General features: G+C 37.6%; 1 protein-coding gene across 3 annotated transcripts; it reads left to right on the top strand.

Moving 5' to 3' along the window:
- The first annotated feature begins 15,578 nt into the window (after positions 1–15,578).
- LOC114279238 (uncharacterized protein At4g28440) lies at positions 15,579–19,198 on the top strand. 3 transcript variants are annotated; one of them, XM_028221458.2, is made up of 3 exons: positions 15,579–16,059; positions 18,494–18,577; positions 18,729–19,198. In XM_028221458.2, exons 1-3 carry the CDS (start codon positions 15,816–15,818, stop codon positions 18,917–18,919), a joined length of 519 nt encoding a protein of 172 aa, XP_028077259.2. In that variant the 5' UTR covers positions 15,579–15,815; the 3' UTR covers positions 18,920–19,198. The 3 variants fall into 3 exon arrangements, with proteins under 3 accessions (XP_028077259.2, XP_028077263.2, XP_028077262.2); XM_028221462.2 differs by having other exon boundaries at positions 18,494–18,623; XM_028221461.2 differs by lacking the exon at positions 18,494–18,577 and having other exon boundaries at positions 15,581–16,059.
- Positions 19,199–23,367: the final 4,169 nt, after the last annotated feature.

Here is a 23,367-nt window from a genome sequence, read left to right as displayed (position 1 = left end):
TAACAGTACGGTAAACATTCAGTCTATACAGAACAGTTAGACAGTATGAAGACAGGCGGGGGAAAACAAACAAAACACCCCCAAGCCATAGCATGGCAACTCGGAACCTCGCAGTGAGGCACAAAGGCTGGCTTCACAAAACTGGAGTTACCCTGACGCTCCTAGCTCCGATCTGGTGCCTGTACACCTACATATATATATGAGCAGTGAGCTAAAGCCCAGTGAATAACATAAAGCGTAAAGGGGTTTAGAATGAATGTCCTTACAGTAATGAAAACAGTTCAATTCAATCAGTATTTCAGTTGTTCAGTACAGCAAACAGTCATATGTGGTACATCCATTAGCATAACAGTAACAGTAGGTCTTAAAAGACCGAACAGTAATGATGGCCATCAGTCAGTAAACAGTAGTGGTTCCACGAGGGAACCGACAGAGATCTCTGTAACAGTAACAGTAACAGTAAATAGTAGGTACTAAGGATGCCACAGTACAGTTCAGAAATAAAGGACATACATTCATTCAGTAATACCAGTTCAGTAAACAGTTCAGTTCAGTATTCAAAAGATATCAGTTGAACATATCTTTACACAATTGTTACTCACAGAGTTTGGGCTACAGTATGCTAGAGCGTGTCTCCCCAGTCGCCAACCCTACACAGTTAACAGATTGAACACACTAAGCTACGCAGTTAGGAAAGATTAACAACTTAATCCCTAATGCCTCGGTGTGTTCTACATCTATATCCTCAACAAGATGTCTTAAACTAGGCCTAAGAATGCCTAGGATAGGATGAGGATGCAAAGATGTACACTTAAAAGCATTTTCAGAAAAACAGAGTTCCGCTCGAGCTCAGGTTTCCCCGCTCGAGCGGCAATGCAACAAAGGTACACGCTCGAGCGTAAACATTCCCGCTCGAGCGTACTGTAAAAGTACTGGGTGGGTGAAATCTACGCTCGAGCTCCCAGTCCTCTGCTCGAGCGGACTGCAAAACAGTGCAGAGAGATGCTGGATGCTCGGATTCCACGCTCGAGCGGCACTTCCCCCGCTCGAGCGGAAGTGCGAAATCTGGAAAACCCAGGTTGCACCTCCAAGCTCCAAAACCAAGTTCAAAAGCATCAAAACTCGACCTCTTGGGCTAAATTTCCAGAAAACACATGTAAACTCATAGTTAAACATGATTCAAAACTCAATTTGAGAAATCAAAGCCCAAGGGTGTTTTATTCAAACCCGATTTCAAACCATTTTCCAAGGACAATCCTCAAACATGACATGCATGATCTTTAAATCATTTTCAAAGCTTTAATGCTGTTTCAAAAGAGCTCAAACCTTCAAAAACAAGATGAACTCATACAGTATGACCAAAAGATGGACATGCATGTGAGGTATTATGAACTACAACCTCAAAACTCCAATATATGTACATGCATGCAACAATCAAGCTTCAATTCAACAACAATGAACCAAAACAAGACTTAGTTCTACAATGAAGCATGAATCATGCAAGAACAACTCAAGGACACCATTTAAGATGATGAATGATCTACCTTAGGTGTAGAATTAGAAGTGAGGGAGCTCAAATAGGCAGATACACTTCAATTTCAAGCAATTCTTCAAGTTGACTAAGCCAAACCCCCAAGAACAATTCTATTCTCTCCCTCTCTCCCTCAAGGTCGGTGATGTGCTCAAAATGAGCTGAAGAAATGTTTTGATAAAGCATACACAAGGCTCAAATATGAGTAAACAAAGGCCCCACTAGATGGCAAAAGTGTAATTACGTCAAACTCTTTAATTAGCTTATTTTAATCTAATTTAATCATACCCAATCAGTTTTCAGGTAAATACACCATAAAATCACATTAATTACGAGGGTCATGGAACATCAATCGGTTTCTAATTCGGCCGCCGATAAGGCCTTCAATTAGCAGTTTAAACATATAAGCATGAACAGATAATCATACAGTCAAACAGATAGAATGCAATTAACTAACGTATACTCAATCAATTCGGTTTCCAATTTCAGTCAGTCAGTTCAGTACTTTAATCAGTTCAATTATCAGTCATAATCAATTCAGTTTAACGATAATCGATGGTTATCGGTAATCAATCAGTCATAAGTCGGTAAACAGTATGAGGGTTGTTACAATATATGAGTATACTTATCAAGTAAAGTAGTATACAGATAAAGCAGAGTGTAGTATGTGCAGTGTATTGTGCAGTGTGTACAGTTTGCAACCAGTGTAAAGCAGATTACATGTGTGCAGTGTGTATGGTATACAGGTAATGTAAAACAAAAAAGGGAACATGTACCTCCCATGCTCGCCAGTAGCTTCCAAGCAACTGCCCGCTGAGGCGAGAGGATGAGCTCATATATTCGTAAAGGGTGGCCAAGCCCGCACCATCCCAGTCGTAGCCGCAGACCCGTGTCACATCCACAAGTACGCTCAGTAGATAGAGGGCGGCAGTGTTCACCCGGTCGGCGAAGAGCGTGGTCCCCAGTAGGAACATGATGAAACCACGGGCATACTGCTCCTCCTCCTCTCGAGTAGTAGGCGCCTGGATCCGGAAGTGATCCTCGAACCATGAGTACCTCACAAACCCTGACCTGGCAAGAGGTGGCTGAGTGCCGAGCAAGTATAGCTGAGCGGCGTCCCACTCGTCCATATCTGTGTCAAAGGGGATCGGATCACCCCCCACTCCGATGCTTGTGAGAATGGAGAAGTCAAAGGGAGTCATCGTCATCTCCTCGGTGGTAGAAAGGTAAAAGGAGTTGGTGGTGTCCCATCACCTCTCCACCAAAGCAGCAAGAAGGGGCCTGCTCGCAGTGAGGCGCGAGAGTCCCATGCAGAAAGTCCCAAAACTAGCCTGGTCAACAATATGACGGACCGTGCCGGGCAGCTCCATATACTAACCTCAGGTGACAGTGTTCCCATACCCTCGGAAGGCATGAGAATCTCTCTATGTTCAAAGACAAACAGTTGCGAAGCAATGTTAGGGATATAGTGTTGAATACACTCAGAATTGATATAAATACAGTATGTGTGCATGTGTTGAATCTACACAAGTGCTGGGTACAGGTGTGCTCATGACAAACTACAACATATGATATGTCAGTATGTTCGGGTTATTTAGTTGAAAATGTAGTGCGTGTGTATGTGTTTGAATGCGTTCAGAGTTGATGAAAATGCAGTGTGTGTGCATGTGTTTGAATGTGTTCAGAATGGATAAAAATGCAGTGCGGGTGCATGTGTTCAAGACTACACAGACTTCGGTTGTAGAAGTGTTCACAGTGAACTACAACATGTGATGTATCAGTGTGTCTGGGTTAAGCAGTTAAAGAATAGTATTGACTATTGCAGTTATACATTCTACATTGCGGAAAATGAAACAGAGGAGGAGTATACCTCAGCGGCGCTATAGGACAAATGCGACTCAGGCTCGCACAGTAGAAGCTCCAATGGCGCACCCCTCGCATTGCTCCTAAAGTGGCGGATGCATCGGGAGGAAGCATATGAATCGTCGGCCTGTAGGTCACCGGGTCGAATGGTCCGATGCAAAAAGGTAGAAGCTTGACCTCGGGGTCCATATCCATCTCCGGGGGAGCCCCACCGCCTGGAACGTCGTCTGCCATCTCAAGAAAAGTGCGAAAATGGTCGAAAGTGTCAAAAATGGGCGAGAATGTGAAAAGTCAACCCAAAAGTCAACCTCAAGAGGGTAAAAAATGGAAGAAAAGGTCGAAGTGTGGAAAATGCATGAAAACCAAGTATGACTCGGGGGAAACAAACCCCAAGTGGTGGAAACAGAGAAAAGGTCACCAAAACTGAGTTTTGTTCGGTTCAAAGTGTGCGAAACGGGAAAGGGTTTCGCGAATCAAACAACGAAAAAGCGTCGAAAACAAGAGAAAAACGAGGATCGAAGGTTGGAAAATCACCTAGAGAGAGAGAGGAGGGATTTTCGAGTTAGGAGAAAGTGAAAATATAGGGTTTGAGGCCCTATATTTAAAGACCTGTAGCTAAATGTCAAAACTGCCCCGACACTGTCATTTTTGGCCAGTCGGCCAAATTTTTAGCCGATCGGCTAAATATTTGGCCGATGGTCTCATTTTGTGGCCAATCAATAGCTGGTGGCCTCCCCTTGTGGTCGATGCACCCCCCACACCCTTTTCTGGGTCAGTTGTGTTGTTTGGTACCCTTGTTTCTCAAGACAGTGCAAGAAAGTATGCTTTTGAAGCTTAACCAACCTTCGTGTTGACCTCGAATCGTATCTTCTGTGCGCGACACTCAATACGCGCGAGGTGTATCCCTTTTCGTATCTTTTTGTACTTGACAAAATTCAAAAATTGCTCGAGAATTACTTTTGAATATGTCCTATTACCAATGTTTTGTTATGATTGTGATAAACGAGATTGTTACACGTCTTGCATTGAACAGTGCCTCGTCTTGCTTTGAAGTTGCATCTCAACATCGTGAATAACATGCCTTCACCATACTCATGTTGTACATGTCTTTCCTTTATACACATTGTATGCGTTGTTGCGCATGCTTTACTTACATGTGTTTCTTTCCTGCTTTAAACATTGTATGCGTTGTCGCGCATGCTTTACTTACATGTGTTTCTTTCATGCTTTACACATTGTATGCGTTGTCGCGCATGCTTTACTTACATGTGTTTTTTTCCTTTATACACATTGTATGCGTTGTCGCGCATGCTTTACTTACATATGTTCATGTCTTTCCTTTATACATATTGTATGCGTTGTCGCGCATGCTTTACTTACATGTGTTTCTTTCCTACTTTACACATTATATGCGTTGTCGCGCATGCTTTACTTACATGTGTTTCTTTCCTGCTTCACATATTGTATGCGTTGTCGCACATGCTTTACTTACATGTGTTCATGCCTTTCCTTTATACACATTGTATGCGTTGTCGCGCATGCTTTACTTATATGTGTTTCTTTCCTGCTTTACACATTGTATGCGTTGTCGCGCATGCGTTACTTACATGTGTTTCTTTCCTGTTTTACACATTATATGCGTTGTCGCGCATGCTTTACTTACATGTGTTTCTTTCCTTTATACACATTGTATGCATTGTCGCACATGCTTTACTTACATGTGTTTCTTGCCTGCTTTACACATTGCATGCGTTGTCATGCATGCTTTACTTACACGTGTTTATGCCTTCCTTGTTGCACACATTGTGTGCGTTGTCGCGCATGTTTTACTCGCATTGTCATGCTTGTTTCAACCGCATTGTTATGTACTCCTCACTTGCGTTGTCGCGCATGTTTTACTTGCATTATCATGCTTGTTTCAATCGCATTGTTATGCACACTCTACCTGCGTTGTCACGCACTCTTCTTGCATTGTTATGCACATCTCGCTCGCATTGTGATGCGTCACACTTAGGTTGCATTGTCATGCACCTCTCCACATGCGTAACGCACTTTTCACTTGCATTGCTACGCACGTTTCTAACAATATTGTACCTGTTAAGTTTCTTTCTTTTACAAGCACGATATTGTATGTACGGTTCATTTGAAGCTGGCACGACCAGACGGACCAGATGGTATTGTATACTCCGTGTGAAACACAACAAGAATTGTATAATTCTCTTGCATCATTTCTGTATGAAATGTGGCTTGTTTCTTATTTGCCTGCTTAAAATGTAGTGTTTATTTCGCATAAATGCTTCATTACAGCTCTCTTTGCATGATCATAAGTTATGCTTGGCATCGCGCATGTCCTTTACATCTTGCCCCTGCTTGCGGGCGCATATCTTTGTTGTCTTGTATGCTTGTCTAAGTCTTCAGTCTTGTCAAAAATGGATCGTCTCTGGGCTTTGACATTCACTCCCGTCATCTTATGACTTTCGAGTTCTGTCAAAGAGGGGCAACTGTAGACACTCCATTTTTGACCGTCCTCAAGACTTGGACGTCATCGTTGGAGCATTCGATGATCATCCATGATCGTGTTCGTTTTGAGTTCCCGAAGGGCTCGGCTGCGCGCCTTGCCTTAGGATCTCTCAACCTGACTGTTTTGTCCTTGGTTGTGGACCAAGGGCTTGTGGTTTTTTACTTTTAATGGTAGGTAGTGGCTTGTTAGCTATCCCTAAAACCCATCGGCTAAGGCATGATGCCACCGACCATGTTTTCTTTCCATCGGCCAAATATTTGGCCGATCGGCACTATCTTTGGCCAGTCGGCACTTTGTTTTGGGAAATCGGCCATTTCTCGCGGCTGACCCTTTCTCTTTGTGTTTGTGGAGTTTGTGCTTGCCAGCTGTGCTAGCTGGAGAGCACAGACTGGCTCCTTCATACACGTGTATGGAGGGATTTCATCCTTGTGCAAGCTTCTCCAAGAAGCTTTGCATTTGGATTTCTATAAAGAGGGAGCTCTTCCTCCCTTCTTAGAGGTTCAAGAAACTGATATAGAAGATATATATCACACTCTCTCTCTATGTTTCCCTTTCTCTCTATATTTGTGTGTTATAGTGCTCTAAAGGGTGTATTTGTTCTTATTTTTACACTAAAGCGCCTAGTAATACACCATCCTTTAGTTATAGAGGTGCTAAAGAGTTGATTCTAGAGTTTTTGAGTTGGTTTTGATCAGAAGGAGGTGCTGGAGTGGTGTTCTTGAAGAGGTTCTTCAAGGGTGAGAAATTATCCTCTTTATTCCCCATTCTTGCATAAGCTTTTAGCCTATCTTGCATGTTGTTTTGAGCTTAACTTATAATTGATAAAAGTTATGTTTTTGCATACTTTTAATCTTTGTTCAAGGTCACTTTTGTGTTTGGGGTTGTCTACCCCCTCTTAGCCCTTGTTTGGCCTTATTTTTGTGAGCTTCGGGACCACCTTGTTTTGGCCTTCTCACCACTGAAAGTGGTGTGGATGGTGTTTTAAGGTCCCGAGAAAGAGAGGGACACCCCTCTCTCCTTGTGTCTCATATGCTTGTGTTAATGGCTTAGTATGATAGCATGTATGCTTAGTTTGTTTTAGCACCATTTCAGTAGGTATTTAGTGTTATTTTGTCATTTTATACCTCTGTTTTGAGTTGGTTTAATGGTCTCTTGCATGCATCATATACTTGTCTTGTAATCCCATTATTTATCTTCACATGTATCTAGCATTTAGACTATCATGCTTACAGGTTTTGGCTTAACTTCATGAAGCTTTTAGCCATGTTGTGACATGCTTAAGCTCTAATTTTGGTCCCCTTGGCCCTTTGGGGCTTACCTCATGTGGCCATGGTTTGAACCCCTTCGCTAGTCTCAAGTTTTGGGCTTCATTGCACGCCTTACTTGCATGGTTTATTTGTTTTGGCATCATCCCTTACATGTTTTCAGAGCTTAACATGTTGATCTAATGTCCATGTTTGTCTTCTTTTAAGTGTTCTTGAAAGTTGCCTTTCATGCCTTAGTCTTTAGGCCAATTGGCATGCATGTTTGTATGTGTATTTGTCCTCATTTCCATTGCGTCTTGGCCACTGATTTGGGCTTATTTGAGAGTTGTCCGTTTTGGCTTAAGACCACTCCCGCATGTTGTTGCATGCTTGCCTTGCATGTTGTTGCATACTTGGCCTATTGCATGTTATTGCATGCTTATCATCGGTATTGTTGTTGCATGCCTATTGCATTGTATGCTTGCATGCTTATGTCACTTTGTTAAGTTCGTCATGCATGTATTATATTGGTCTAAATATGCTTGCTTCACATGTTGTTACATGCCTTGCATATTTACATGCTTAAGTCGCATCTTGCATACTTGTTAGCTTGCATTTTGTCATGTGCTTGATATGTTGTCACATATTCTTGCATGTTTGGATGCATGTTAGGTTACATCGCATTGCATTGGTCATGCTCATGTTACATTGACTTAACTTGCATGCTTAGGTTGATTACATTGGGTTGCATCGCACATGTTGCATTACATTGGTTGCATGCTTTGTATTGTATTTAGTACACTTGCATAGCATTGTGTTTGGTTTGGGGTGTCAAACCAAACACAAGGATCGAGGGACGTTTCGTACTTGAAGTGATGAAACGTGCCTCAATCCTTGGTCGCCGACGCTCTTGATCCAACATGATAGAGTGTGAGACATTCATGTGTTTTGTGCATTCATTATACATTAATTTGCACACTTGGCTCCTTTGGCCATCATGCGTTGAAATGCGTGATTGATGGCCCGAGGGTCGATAACCATACTCCTTTGAGTCTTAAACATGATAAGGAGGGTGATGGTGCAAACATTGCCTTGAAAATGCATTGTCATGCTCTGTCTGTCCTCTGTTGCAGCGAAAACAGGATTTTGCAGGAAGAGATGGTCGGTTGGCCATCTTCAGTGTCGGCCAACTATAAATTGTTGGCCGAGATCCCCGCAAATGGTCGATGACCGGTTCCCCTTGGCCGGTGGCCTTGCCTTTCGGCCGGTGACATCCCACAGTGCTCAGGGAGTGGTTCAGGAGCATCCTTGAGACCTGTGCAGTCTTCAGAGGTGTAGAGTAGTGCAAACAGAGGCAACAGAAGCATGGCGATAGATTTCTGAGCAGAGCCGAGCATGCATGCATTTGTCCTTCTTCCCGAGGCCTCTTTACTGCCTTAGTAGCTTAATTGATTCATTTAATTCGTTAAGTTGTTTTGTAATTAATTAGCTTGCAAGTTAGTTAATTAGGTGATTTGTATTATTCTTTCGGACCCTCCGTCGAGAGGGCCAATTTTGTAATAAGTGTGCGTGAGTGTGTGAATGTCTTCCAACCTCACGTCTTTCTCCCTTTTATTTACTAAGCTTTTGATGGTTAGTTTTAGGGCACGTTTCAATTAGCATACTTACGCTCGCATGTTTGTATTCATTCATTCGTCTTCCATGCACCAGGCTCGGCGCATCATACTAATTGCATTGTATTTCAATTTCTATTTGAATACATGTATCGACTATTGCATCTCATATGCCATCTTAGAATGGCCGAGCCCATCTTAGTTGCATTTTGCATGTGTTGCATTAGGCATTTCAGTATAGTTAGGATTCATCCATGATTTCTAATTAGCTTCTTTCTTTGGCTTGGAGTACACTGTAAGTGCTTATGCTTTAGCATCCTTGCATGCGTGTGAGTGACTGCCATGATAGCATGCTTGCCATGAGGCTATTTGCTTATGTGATATAACTGCCTGAATGCTTGTGGGTGAAGGTTAAATTACTTGAATTGGAACAATTCATTGAAATGTAAGTTTTAAGCCCACTTGATTGTGGCAAAATCATGTTTTCTATGCCCACCTGAGGGTGACAAATTCACGTCTTAGCCTATTTGCGAGTAGCACATTCAAACTATTTTCAAATAAACAAATATGAGATGTTTTGTTCCAATTTGGGCGATCTAGTCTATACTTGTATGTTGTGCGCATCACGTAGTAAATTCTAGGCTAATAACCGGAATAAGAACACATGTGTTTTCAAAAACAAGATATCATGCTTAGTACAGGCCGATCTTTGATCGGGCGAGCGAGGGTACTCATAGATGACCTTCCCCAATCGTACCTAAGTTCCCGAGCCGAGGCAACTTTGGAGATAACAGACACGTGGGCTTAGGCAACGAGTCAGGATTTCCTAAATTCTCCCAAAATAAAATATTTTGGTGGTGACTCTGTATCTGGCAAAGCAGCCCATGTTTGGCACTTCTTTCTTAAAAATCAGTTTTCCAAAACGATTTCCCGGATTTGGACTCTTTGGTGATTTATCAGTCTCGCATTGCACTTTGCGGGACTAGATTCAGAACCGTGACATTTAAGTCCGAACTGTAGCAGCAAGGCCCTCGAGGGCGCGTCTACACTACCATGCATGGCTAACCGAATGAAGGTTTTAAGCTTTTGAGGGGCTTTCATTTGCCATATCCAGTGCCAATCAACTTCATCTTCATCTTGTTTAGTAAGAGCATTGTAGGCTGCAGATGTAGAGAAGTTACCATTTGTGGTTCCTTGCCAAGTTGAAGTATGAAAGTCACAAATCTTGGTCTGTAGATACTAAGGATGTTATCCTTGTCCTGTTATGAGATGAGGTGCTAGATTGAGGTCAAATCCCAATTCCCTTCTTCATCAAGAATGGAACTAACTACTGTGTTATAGTTAATATTAGAGCTTTGATTAGTGTTACATAGAGGTTGAGTGCCACACCACCAATCAGTCCAAAGTGCAATGTTCTCCCCATTCCCTACATTCCATTTGATATTAGCCTCTAAGACCTCATTGTTTTTAATTATACTCTTCTAAGTATAAGATGCATTCCTCTTTATGGACCAGTTGGAAATGGAATGATGCTGAAGATATTTAGATTTGAGGACATTACACCAAAAGTTCTCAGCATTGCTAGCAATTTTTCAGCCTAGCTTAGAAATTAAAGTAGAGTTCTGCTCTCTAGTTTACTTGATGCCCAACCCACCCTATTTCTTACTTTTGCAAACTTGATTCCAATTCATAAGATGGACTTTTCTAGCAGTGTCAGTACTGCCCCAAATGAAGTTCCTGTTTAAATTATCTATTTTGTCACAAATATTTCTAGGAATTTCCATAGTTTGCATAAGATGGTTAGGGATAGCTGAAGTAACTAATTTCACAAGAGTAATTCTGCCAGCCAGAGAAAGATTTCTAGCTTTCCAACTAGACAACCTGTTAGTAAGTTTAGCAATGATGTCTTTAACATGGTTTCTATTAAGTTTGCTATGAAGAAAAGGGGTACCTAGATATTTGCCAAGATCATTAGTAAGAGGTATACCACATTGGTAGCTAAAGGGAAGGGCCTCACTCCTGGGAAGGTTAGGGGAAACAAACAATTTTGACTTGTGAAGATTAATTTTTTGTCCAGAAATATCACAAAATTCAGTCAAATCTTCCATGATGCATTCACAGTTTCTTCTGTTAGCTTTAGCAAATAATATAAGGTCATTAGCAAAAAAGAGATGAGAGATAGGGGTGCTATGGTTGACAACCTTAAGACCTTTCCAAACTCCATTCTGGGTTTTGAGTCTAATCATGTTAGAAACGTTCTCCATGCGAAACACAAACAAGTAAGGGGATATGGGGTCCTCTTGTTTGAGACCCCTTACAATATTAATGCTAGGAAGACGCTCACCATTCCAAAGGATAGAAGAATTAACAGAAGTAACACAATTCATGATGAGATTAATCCAATCAGGGTTGAAGTTAAATTCCTTAAGTGTGTGGTGAATAAAACTCCACGATATATGATCATAGGCTTTCTCGAGGTCAACTTAAGCACCATACCACCAGATTTCCCTTCTTATTCCTGAGGGTATGAATAATTTCTTGAGTTATGATAATATTGTCAGTGGTAGTTCTACCAGGGATGAAGCTACTCTGGTTGGGGCTAATGAGATCAGGAAGCAAAGGTCTAATTCTGTTGACAATGAGTTTGGCGATAGTCTTGTAAGTCACATTGCACAAACTTATGGGCCTAAATTGCTTAATGTTTTCAGGATTGTCCAATTTTGGAATAAGAACAATTAGAGTTTCATTGATCTCTTTGGGAATGGTATTGGTAGAAAAACAACGTTTGACAAAATACATATAGAGGGGCTCACTATTCTCCAATTTTGGTGATAAAAAATAGCTTGTAAGCCATCAGACCCAGGCACTTTGAAGGCTTTTATGTTTTTAATGGCTAGCCAAATCTCATGATTGGAAATGGGAGCTTACAGGCTCTTATTGTCCTCTCTACTAAACCAGGTGTTATTGATATTCCTCCAATTATCCAGAATAATACTTCCCCCTGGGTTAAATAACTCCCTAAAATGATGAAGGATATGATTTTTGATTTCATCAGAATTAACAAGCCAGTTACTAGTATCATTCTTAAGCAAATTGATTTTCAATTTCCTGCACTTATTAAGGGTGGATATGTGGAAAAATTTGATATTTTGATCACCCAAGGTGATCCACTTGACTCTAGATTTTTGGAACTAGGTAAGTTCTTCCTGAAAAAGGGTGGAATTATATTGTTTGATGAGATCTTGTTCAAGCAGGAAAAGATTATTGGAATAGTTATGGGTTTGGGATTTTTGGATGCCTTCTATACAAGCTAAAGGAGATCTTTTCCTTCTGTAGACATTACCAAAGACTTATTTATTCCAAGTTTGCACATTATTGGCAAACTCTTTGATAGCTTCCATAAGATTAGAGTTCATGTTAGCCTAATAATTCAAGACGACATCAAAAAAATTCGGGTGACAAAGCCATGCAGCTTCGAATCTAAAAGTCCTGATTTTAGGATTAGAGGAGTGCATACCTTGGGTAAGTACAACCAGTGGAGAGTGGTTTGAGTAGGTGCGGGTAGAGTCCTTACAGTGCCTTCTGGAAAAAGGGCTCTCTATTTGTCATTGCTCATGGCTCTGTCCAGCCGCTCCATGGTGTTAGCCAAGCCTTTCTTATTGTTTGTCCAGGTGAGTCTGGGACCGATACTCCCGAGGTCAATGAGGTTGCAATTATTGATTCTCTCTATGAATTTTTGAGCTTTGTTATGGTTTAAGTTTGAGAATAGCTTCTTCTTTCATTTTGGTTTGTGAAGTCGTTAAAATCCCCTGCAACTAGCCAAGGTTTCTCCATGGTTTTAGCAGTCTCTTCAAGGTTGACCCATAGTTCCTCCCTTTGAGATGAGTTTGGGCTAGCATAGACAGCTGATATGATCCATTCCTCATAGTCCTCCTTGTGTATGGTAGTTTGGATAACTTGATTAGTATCATGGGATGCTCTGATGTTGACTTGGTCAGTGTCCCAAAATAGCCAAATTCCTCCTACTCTTCCTATTGGGTCCACTATGGTTATAGCAGTGAACCCCAAGTTATTGAAGAAATTGCCCATAGCACTGTAAGGGATTTTAGTTTCCATAAGTATTAGTATAGCTGGTTTGTGAGTGCTGAGAAGCTCCCTCATGTTGCGTTGAAAGGCATTGTTGCATGCTCCTCGGCAATTCCAAAACATCATATTGAAAGTATTCATAACAGGGTAATCAGAGAGAGGGTCAGTAGCCAAACTTGTGAGGATGCTTCTGATCCTTCTATGATCTTGGTCCCTTGATCTCATTGATGCCATTTGAACTAAGTGAGTTGATGGCTCTATTCTGGATGACCAGTTTGGCTCTATTCTCAGCCATAGTTGTTCGATCCACCATACCGTAGTGACGAGGTGAATTTCTTCTCCCCCTTGATCTAACATTAGGTTCAGATGGTGATTCTCCATCCTATGTATTAAGACCTCCGGCCGTGGGATCTTTTTGGTCTCCATGATGGATTCCTAGATCAGACGATTTTCTGTGTTTGGGAGTTAAGAGTCCATCTCTGTTTCTAGGTAAGAGATCTGATGAAGGTGGGTGAGATGTTTGGTTTGAAGGTACTTTCCCAGATGATTCAACCATTGATATTTCTGGGGTTTCAATTTCTTTTCCCAAAGGACTTAGGTTGGCAGTCGGCTGAACACTAGGCTGTTGACTATAGGTTGCCTGGGACAGAGAGTCCTTGTCTTTAGTTTCATTAGCTTTAGGTGGAGACTGCTCTGGTTGGCTATGGATTTGTTTTTGATTCATGTCAGATTGTTATGGGTTGAGAGCTTGTGGATTAGCTGTTTTGGTCTTGCTTGACCCAACTTGGGTTTGAAAGTGAGGGTTGGATGCTTCTTTATCTAGGCCCAATCTTGTAGTTTTCTTCCCTCTACCGTGGGCCTCTTCTTGTTGGACTCCTTTACCCAATTCTGTGAACCTATTTGTGTTTGGGCTTGACCCAGATGGTTAGGCCTTTCTATGAATTGTGACCTTCCGAGATCTCTTAGTGACCATTATCCATGGTCCATATGTATCATCTTCTCTGTTCGTATGCTACAAATTACCGTTGGTACCAGAGGTAGTCATCGTAGTTTGATTCGTATTCCTTGTAATAGCTAGTTGTCGTTCCTCCGCCAGCGGCCTGCTCCGGTGGGCCTCTTGTGGTTTGTGATTTGCCGCTTGATATTTACATAGTTCTTTGCAATGATCAACCTTGCAATAGTAAAAACAGAAAGAGTGGATGGATTCATATTCTATATTGTAACTTTTCTTACCTAATATGAATTTGGGACATAATGGTTTGCTTAGATCTACTTCAATGCACACTTGAGCAAAGCGACCTTTGGTAGCCATGGTTGTGGTCATATCAATTTTTAGAGGTTTACCAATCTGTCTAGCTATTGCATAGAGCACTTTCTCTTGAAAATATTCTATCAGAAGCTCCGGAAACCTAACCCACATAGCGGTAGAGGTTTCAAAGGCTTCCGACGCCTTAAAGTCAGGCTTCCATTTGCGCACTGTTAGGTAGTGGTCCATAATGACCCACGGTCCTCCTGAATAAACTTCAGCATGGTCATTCCTGGATGAGAATTTGAATAAGAAATAATTGTTGCCTAGATCTATGGCATTGAATTCATCTCGTAGGCCCCATAATATTTTAACACTTGTGCAGAGCAGTTTGTATCCAATGCTTTTACAAAGAAGTCGGACCATTAGAGTATTAGTCCAAGGTTTTCGAATCTGCTCCAGCAATTTCTTAGGAAGTTGTACTTGTTTCCTTCATAGATGTGGGTGTCTCCCTCATCATCTTCCTCATCTATCAAAATTTGATCCATGGTCTCATCAAAGTAGAAATCATTATTTTTGGGAGCTGCTAGAGCTTTCTTGAACGATGTTAACTTTTGGCCCTCCGTTATCGGAGAATGGTTTGCAGTGGCTTGCGATTCATGCTCGGTTAATTAGTGAGAGGACAAGTTAGGGATTTCAGCAATATCCATGCCTGTTTCACCTGTATCTTCTTGGCTTTTGATCTTTTTAGTGCTTTTGATCAAATGATCTTCTTCCTCTTGGGATTCCGTAACTGAGTCTGTGTTGCAATTTGTTGGGTCACTCATTTGAGAGAGAGAGAGGCTACAATTTGTTATGTAGAGTTAATATTTGTTTATTGATGATCTTATATTTTTTAAAAATATATATACATATGCTTTTCAAGAAATATCAAATTTTTTTATTTTTTTATTTTGACACAAAATAAAAATAGAAAATGCATACAATTTCAAACTTTTTTTCATTGTTTTATTTATTTCTAAAAATACGGAAAATCAAAATAAAGAAACAATAACAAAAAGACAAACAAATAGGATGGTTTAGAAGTAAAAAATATCACCTTGTTTGGCTTTGTGAAAATTTTTGGGTTCGTTTGGTTTGAATTTCCCAAAAATTTTTGAGAAAATTTCTCTACAAATGAGTTTTCAGAAAAACTCAAACCAAACAAATTTTTCCAAAAAAATTTCCCAAAACTTGTAAACCAAACAAGTTTTCCAAAAAAATCTCTCTCTCATACACATCAAATCAATCACTTTTTCCAAAACTCTCTCTCAAAATAATTTTTCAAAACATCTTTCCAAAAAAACCAAACCAAACAACTTTTGGTACTTTTTATCTCCCAAACTCATCTCCCAAAATCAAACCAAACAAGCCCTTTATTTTTTAATTTTTATATATGCACAATTTATATATATTTAATAAGTATAATATTTGTATGAGCGAGGCTACATTATAACGTTTTCGTGAACCGTCTCCAAATATGGTAATGGAAGAAGACAGGGCATAGTCCCCGATAGAGTACATTGATTGACAATATGAAGAAGAGCAAGAGTCTCACAAGCTGTCAAGAGCGAGAAGGAAGTAAATTGAAGAAGAGAGAGAAACAATCGATCATCGCCTTGTCATTGTTGCGATTAGGGTTAGGGTTTGTCTTCTTACTCTCAGTTTTCTAATGGCTTCTTCGAATGCTCAGCAAAACGCCGCTAAACCTGCTCTGAGAAAGCCGGTGTTCGTCAAGGTCGATCAACTCAAGCCTGGGACGAATGGTCACACTCTGATCGTGAAGGTTCTGAATGCGAACGCTGTGTTGCAGAAGGGCCAATCGGTGTCGCAGCACCTCCGCCAGACCCGCATTTCCGAGTGTCTCGTCGGTGACGAAACCGCCTCGATCCTCTTCGCCGCACGCAATGATCAAGGTACATGAATCGGAACTTGTTTGGTGTTTTTGATCATTTTGAAACCCTACAAAATTTGTCTTTTTTGTTGTTGTTTGTTGGATATTGATCGTCTATATCTATAGTGTAAAGCCCTAATTTTTGAAATTTAGAAATTAGCATTTTAAGGTTCTTTAGTGGTTTATGAAATATTGAATGTTTGATTTTATGTTGTTAAGAAGGGAGAGAAAATGTAGACAATCATAGTTGATTTCTCTAAATTTTCGTTATATATACTGCTGGAATCATTTCAGTTTTTTTTTACAATTGAATTATTTCAATTTATAGATGGATTCATGTTACTTCAAATTGGGAGGTCAGAACTCAGATGCAGTGTTAATTAGTGCAATTTTTTAAGAAAAGAAGAAGTTGGATTACTAGTCTACTGGACAAATGTAAGTGATGGTGGAGCAGCAAAAGCCAACGATATAGATCTGACTAGTAAATATTGGGAAGAGGCATAGGAAGGTGTGGGTCTTGGCACCTTTGTTGTGGATGGTTTGGTTGGAGTGTAACCGGCTTATCTTTCAAGGTGTGGATGAGTTGGTAGTTCATATGAAGGCTTGGTTTTCTGATGATTTTGTGTAGTTGGGCATTGTGTCTCCGGATTGTTTGCTTTTTTGGATTTTATAAATTCTCTGTGTGTTTAGATTTGGGTTTTGTTTGATTTTTACTTTATATTCGTTAGTATCATCTTGATGGTTTTTTGGTAACAAAATTCACTTGCATTTATTTTTTAAAAAAATGGATGTAACAGTGATACCATGTGCCGGTATCACCATCCAATAAGCAATCTTGATTTGCGGCAGGGATGACTGCCAAGTCGTATTCTCACCTTGGAAGTTAATGAGTTTACAGTCATGACTGAAAACTGATTAACGGACTAGTTTAAGGAAGGAAACTACATAAGACTTTGAAAGTACTTTAATGGCGACATCGAACAATTAGAAGCATAGTTGTCAAATCGGGATTCGTATTGTGAATCGAAATGGTCTTGTACTGAATCGCGAAGCGAATTGAATCGAATCGTGAATCGTAAAGATTCGGTCACTTTTTCTAAATTACTTAAAAACATATATCTACACATTTAGATGTTAAATATATCTTATGAATATAAAATATTTAGACTTAAATTAATAAAAATGTTATTTTGAATAATAATTACGTAGTTTAATAGGTAAGAAATTAACAAAGGTTCCTATGTAAAATCACCATATTACCTTTTTTCTTTTTTAGATATTTCTTATCAACCATTTTTAATAAAGATGTAATATGACCATCTTGCCTTTTTTCTTTTTTAGATATTTCTTATCAGCCATTCTTAACAAAGATAGTAACCAAATAGACAAACTATCAATTTCCAAAGTAACAATAATTAACAACAATGTTGATATTTGGACAATAAGCATATATACTTTTCTAAGTAACAGTGAACAAATAATAAGAAGGAATTATTTAGAATCTTTTATTTTAAAGCCTAAAACATTTTAAAAAGTATAACTGACCTCACACATGTAATATTCAATTTAATAAAATAGTAATAGATAATTCATAATGTAACTTTAATCTTAAATATCTTTAGAAGATATATTATGATTTTTTAAAAGGAAAAAAAAATGAGAAGAAATGTTAAAAATATGTTGGGTCTGATTGAATCTAATTGGATCCTATTAAAAACTCTATGATCACTAAAATAATAATAAATCATATATATATGTTGGTTATTTTGGTATTAAACGCTATTAAAAGTTGTATTATGCCATTTTTACTAAAAAGATGAAGAAAAAAAGAGTCGAAAATATGTCGTACACAATAATTTCAAAAATTGCATGAATCGAAAAAAGTGAATTGAATCGTGAATCGATTGTGAATCGTGCGATTCACTAGAGATTCACTTCTAAAATAGATTCACCCATAGATTCGTATCGATTTTGCAAAAATTGCGAATCGAATCGCAAATCGTAAGATTCTGATAATAGAGATTAGAAGTCCAATGAAGTCACCTACAAAATCTACAAAAAGAACGTATAGTTTCAGTAATTATAGCACTGGCCACAAAATGAAGAGATTTCAGCAGTTCAGCACAAAAGGCAACTCTTGCAAACGTTGATGAGCATCATACTCTACCAAATTGATGAGTCTGTTGGAATGAAACGATTAAGCTGTTTCAGAATATCGTTTTATACTGATTCTTGAATAAAAATATCAAATTTTGTATGGATTCTCACTTCCCCTGATCATCCTTTTTTAACATCATCACGACCTTTTGAAGTTTATGCTGATGTAAAAAGTAAATGATTGTGGTGAAATGTGTAGTAGTTGTGTGATTTATGCTATTACAGCATATTGCAGTTTCTTTTGATAAGATTGTGCTCTGTGGCTATCATTTTGATAATTTTCATCTACTTGCATGCAGTTATCTGTGTCAGGACTTTCAAAATGGATGAAGACTATATTTTGAAATATAATTACCATGGCGGCTCTTTATGCATTGCAGAAAGTGATAGAATCGCTCATTTTGTTATGGACTCGTATAGTTAGAGTTGGTTGTATATATATATATTTGTCTTTCCTTGATTCGTGGTAATCTCCTTGCTGTATTTTTGTACTGTTTCCTCTTGGTAATGATTTTCTGTTAATATTTCTCTCAGTTGATTTGATGGAGCCTGGTGCAACTGTCATCCTCCGAAATGCAAAGATTGACATGTTTAAGGGATCCATGAGGCTCGCAGTTGACAAATGGGGCCGAATTGAGCTCACTGAACCTGCTTCTTTTGTTGTGAAAGAGGACAACAATCTCTCCCTTATTGAGTATGAACTTGTGAATGTTGCGGAAGACTGACCGCAACCTTTTGGAAGCTGCAATGAAATATAGAGAAGATTCGAAATCTAAAAGCCGCAATAGTTTGGTTTTGCTGTACTTTCTGTTGACAGCTGCTTTTGTGGTTAGTAGTACCCCTTCTGTTTTCTTTCTTTTTTATTTCTTACTTTTGAAAGAATGGATAGTTTGAAATTGGTTTAGAATCCGTTGTGTTGGAAGAGAAAGCTCAATGCCTTGCTGGACATGGAAGTGTAAAAAGAAAATTCTGGTGTTTATGAAAGTGGATCATATTGCTTTAAATTACGGTGTTTATTTTTACCCCTTTTTTTAAAAAATTATATATCTATTCTAATATATAAAGTGAAGGCTTTTAGTGGTGTTGACATGTTTATGTTCCCATATTTTGAATTTTTCCAAATTATACTTGTAAATTGATGTTTATGTAAAAACATTCCAAAATATACTTGTAAATTGATGTTTATGTAAAAAAAAACGAGACAAGGCTTGAAATTAAGATATCATGGGTTTGGAAAAGCCAGTCATTACTACTTGAGCAACACATTATATGCATTTTTTCTTTCTCATTATTACGTTTTCTTTTAACTGCACATGCATTGCGTGTGCGGTCCACTAGTGCATATATGGTGTCGTTTGGAAAATGGTCAGCTTTTTGATTTTTTTGACTATTTTAACCTGGGTTAAAAAGCTTGGTTTGAGAATGATTTTTTGACTTTTTGATTTTTTTTATTTTTTTTTGTGAGAGAAGAGTGTGATGATTATGGGTTGGATGTAATGCTTTGTTTGTTGTGACTAAAATAATCTATTTAGTCTTTTATAGTTAAAATAATCTCAAACCTATCCAAACCCACTTGTCAAGTCATGCCTATATATGTTTTTTTAGTTTGTTATGCAAGCAAAGAACATAAAAATGTCATTAATATTTTATATATATGGGCAGCTAGGTGGGTCAGATATCATTAGTAGCGTGATCAGATCATGTTTATCTTAAGAAAATAGATGATTTATTTCCAAAGCCGTCAATTTTTTCATGGTTTATTGCCAAAGCCGTCAATTTTTTTATTTCTGTTTTATGTTTTAAGGATGAACGCGATCTAATCATGTGTACCTACCGATGTTTGATTTAACTTTTTTAATGAGAGTGATCATCTCAATTAAATTTATAAAAAATTTATAAAATAAACGATTTGAATGGGTCAAGATTAAGTCTACAACAGAAAATTAGAGGATTCAATCAATTTTATTGACCGCAGAAAAGTTAATCCTATAATAATAACTGTAACGGATATATTATGGGATTGTAATACTTAAATAGTGATATGTGTTAATAATGAGATGATATTACTATTACATTAATTTTTTTACCTTAATTTAAATATCTCTTCCACAATGAGAGGAAACCGTTTTGACATCTTTTCTGCCCTTCCTCTCTCTAATCACTGAGATTTTTATTTTTATTTTTGAATTTTTTCTTTGTTCCACCGTGAAAGGCTCTCCTTCAATGTAACAAAATCTGCAGGAGTAGAGAGAAGAGAATCAAACAAACAACAAAGAAACGGAAGAGAGAGAGAGAGAGAGATATATAAATTTAAATGGCAGATTGCAGGCCATTGGGTTTCTTGATAGGACTGCCATTCGCTTTCATTGCTTTTCTTCTCTCTCTTGTTGGTGCTGTTGTTTGGGTCCTCGGGTGAGTTTTTGTTTATTCTTCTTCTTTTATATTCTTTTTTTCTTAATTCAGACATGAATTAATTCTCTGCAAAACAATGCAAAACCTTCTTCTTCTTCTTTTTTTCTTTTCTTTCATCAAGCCAACCATCTCTTGTATGATCTTTTATTTTGTAAATGTCTTCTTCCATGCATGGTTTTTGCTCATATCATCTTTTCAAACTAGGGGTTTTAGAGTTTCTCACAAACGTAAGTATGCACGTAACGGGAGATTACATGACATGGGATTAGTAAAGACATGATATAAAAAAAAAAATATAATTAGACTGTTTGGTTGAGTTTTCAAAATTTATTTTAAAAATTAATTTGATAAAACTAAAAAAATCACTCCTAATTTGCAAATGATTCTCTTTTTTTGGAGGGAAAATGCTTTCAAAATTTTGAAAAAAATTATGTTAAAGAGCAATCATCCTTTTTCTTGTGATTTTCTCTTTCCTTTTTTTTTTTGGAGGAAAAATATATTTTTTTAAATTTGAACATATTTTTTTAGTATTTATTATTTTTGTTAAAATAAATTTTATTTTATTTTTGAAAAAAATACAAAAAAAAGTGAATGTGATTTTATTTTGTTGTTATGTGGAGGAATATCATAGGGTGGTGGATTGTATTCTAGAATTAAAATATGAAAAATGATTTAGATCTTTAAAAAAAAAGCTCTAATTTGTCTTTTTCCTCCTCTTTTTTTTGTCTTTCAACAATGATTCATCCCACTAAAAACATCACCACTAATAGTACTAATGCATTAAAAAAGTTAAAAAAAAAAAAAAAAACACAACTCCAAGACCAAAACATCACATCATTAATGACGGGACCCACTGCCACCTAATTAGTGGGAGCACTAATTAATTCTCCCAAGCATTTTTCTTTGTCTTTTACTTCACTGTTTGTTTTTTTTTTTTTTTTTCATGGACAGCTCATTAGAGCTGTACTGCAGCAGCTCTAATTAGAGCTCTGCAGCAGCTCTTTAAAATATTTTTGTCTTTCCTTTTTATTTATTGTTTTGTAATTGAGTTTGCACCTGAGTAATGATGTGGCTCAATGATTATTGATTTTTTTTTTTTTTTCCTAAATGTAATGGTGGCAGGAGTGTGCTGAGTTGCCTGTGCCCTTGTTGCATATGTTGTGCTGGGATTGCAAATTTGGCAGTGATTCTTTTGAAGTTTCCTGTTACAGTCATTAAATGGTTCACTGACCTCATTCCTTGCTGACTCATCATTATTAGTATCTAATGCCTTAGATGAGATTAGTGTTTGTTTGATAATTAGTATTTGAATTATCAATCATTTGGATTATATCTTTCAACAGTGATTCAGACCTTTAAAAGTATAGTTTTAATTTGAGTTCTATTGAGTTAGCAAAAAAACATACACACATCACATTACAAGTGAGATTTACTATATTCAAACTCTCTTTTTAGATCTCTAAATTATTTTTTTATATATTATGTTTCATATTTGGATCGACTTACAATTATAAGAAATGATAATGAGTCACGATAACACAAATCGAAAATGACACGACATAATAATACGAAATAATAAACCGGTCAGGTTAATATTAAAGTAATTCTAATACGAACCTAATATGATTAGGCACAAATACAACAAATACGATACGATGTCCACCCCTGGTCATAAACCGAACCTAGTCTCTTAAGTTTGTGTGAAAATTTCTTCGTAATAAGCCAGGTTCTTTTGTGGTGAGAGAGAGAGAGTGTGTGAGATATAAAATGGGAATTAAAAAAAAATGTTTGAATTAATTAGTTATTAACTAGTTATAAAATGGAAATTATATCTCACACTCTCTCTCTCTCTCTCTCCAAACACAAAAGAAAACCTAGCTTACCAAGGAGAAATCTTCACACAAACTCAATAGATTAGGTTCAGGTTATGACTATCCAGTCTATTCGAAAGATAGAAGAGAAACCAACTCTTAATTTTATTTTAGGGTCTTGTTAATAAGTGCCCATGAAACATAACAAAATGACAATAATAATAATAATAATAATAATAATAATAAGAACATATGACAATTTTTGTTTATTTTAAACCACTTTTAAAAAAATTCTCTCATTTCCAAATATATGTTTTATTCGATCCGTATAGTATTGAGCGGTATCTCAAGGCACTAGTCAACATATGCCATTATTTTCTTTTGAAAAATACTAAACATACAAAATTTTATACCAAAAAAAAAAATGCAAAATGATGTGTGAATAACAATTTAGCAATTACACATTCTAGAGACATATTTTATTTTTTAATAAATGAATATGAATAGAGCATAGCATTCTATATGAAATTTATATAGCATTAAAAGTTTCATTTTTTCATAACATTTTGTCTAAATGTAAAGGATAGAGTCTCTTAAATGGCCAACGTTCATGCACTTGAAAAAGGGAAGACCTAGAAACTTTGAATATGGTGTGAGATGATCCAAAAATAATATTTAAACCAAAATTTCATGTTTTAATTAAATGGTATTAATGCAATCTGACATCACAGATGCATGAACAATTATCTTAACCAAAATATAGCTCAAGTGTGGCTCCCCACACTGCACTCTTTCAAACCAATTATCACAATTATCACATTAATTTGTAATCTAAATATATAAATTTAAATATTTTTGTATAATATTATTTTTAAAAAATATCTATAGGGAGGTAGGGGAGTATTACTTTACCATGGAGTGTAATTTGGTGAATTTTTCATTGAATACCA

Source organism: Camellia sinensis, chromosome 8, assembly GCF_055761805.1.
Source record: "Camellia sinensis isolate YWXY chromosome 8, ASM5576180v1, whole genome shotgun sequence".
NCBI lineage: Eukaryota > Viridiplantae > Streptophyta > Magnoliopsida > Ericales > Theaceae > Camellia > Camellia sinensis.
This window is presented reverse-complemented; position numbering and strand designations above follow the sequence as displayed.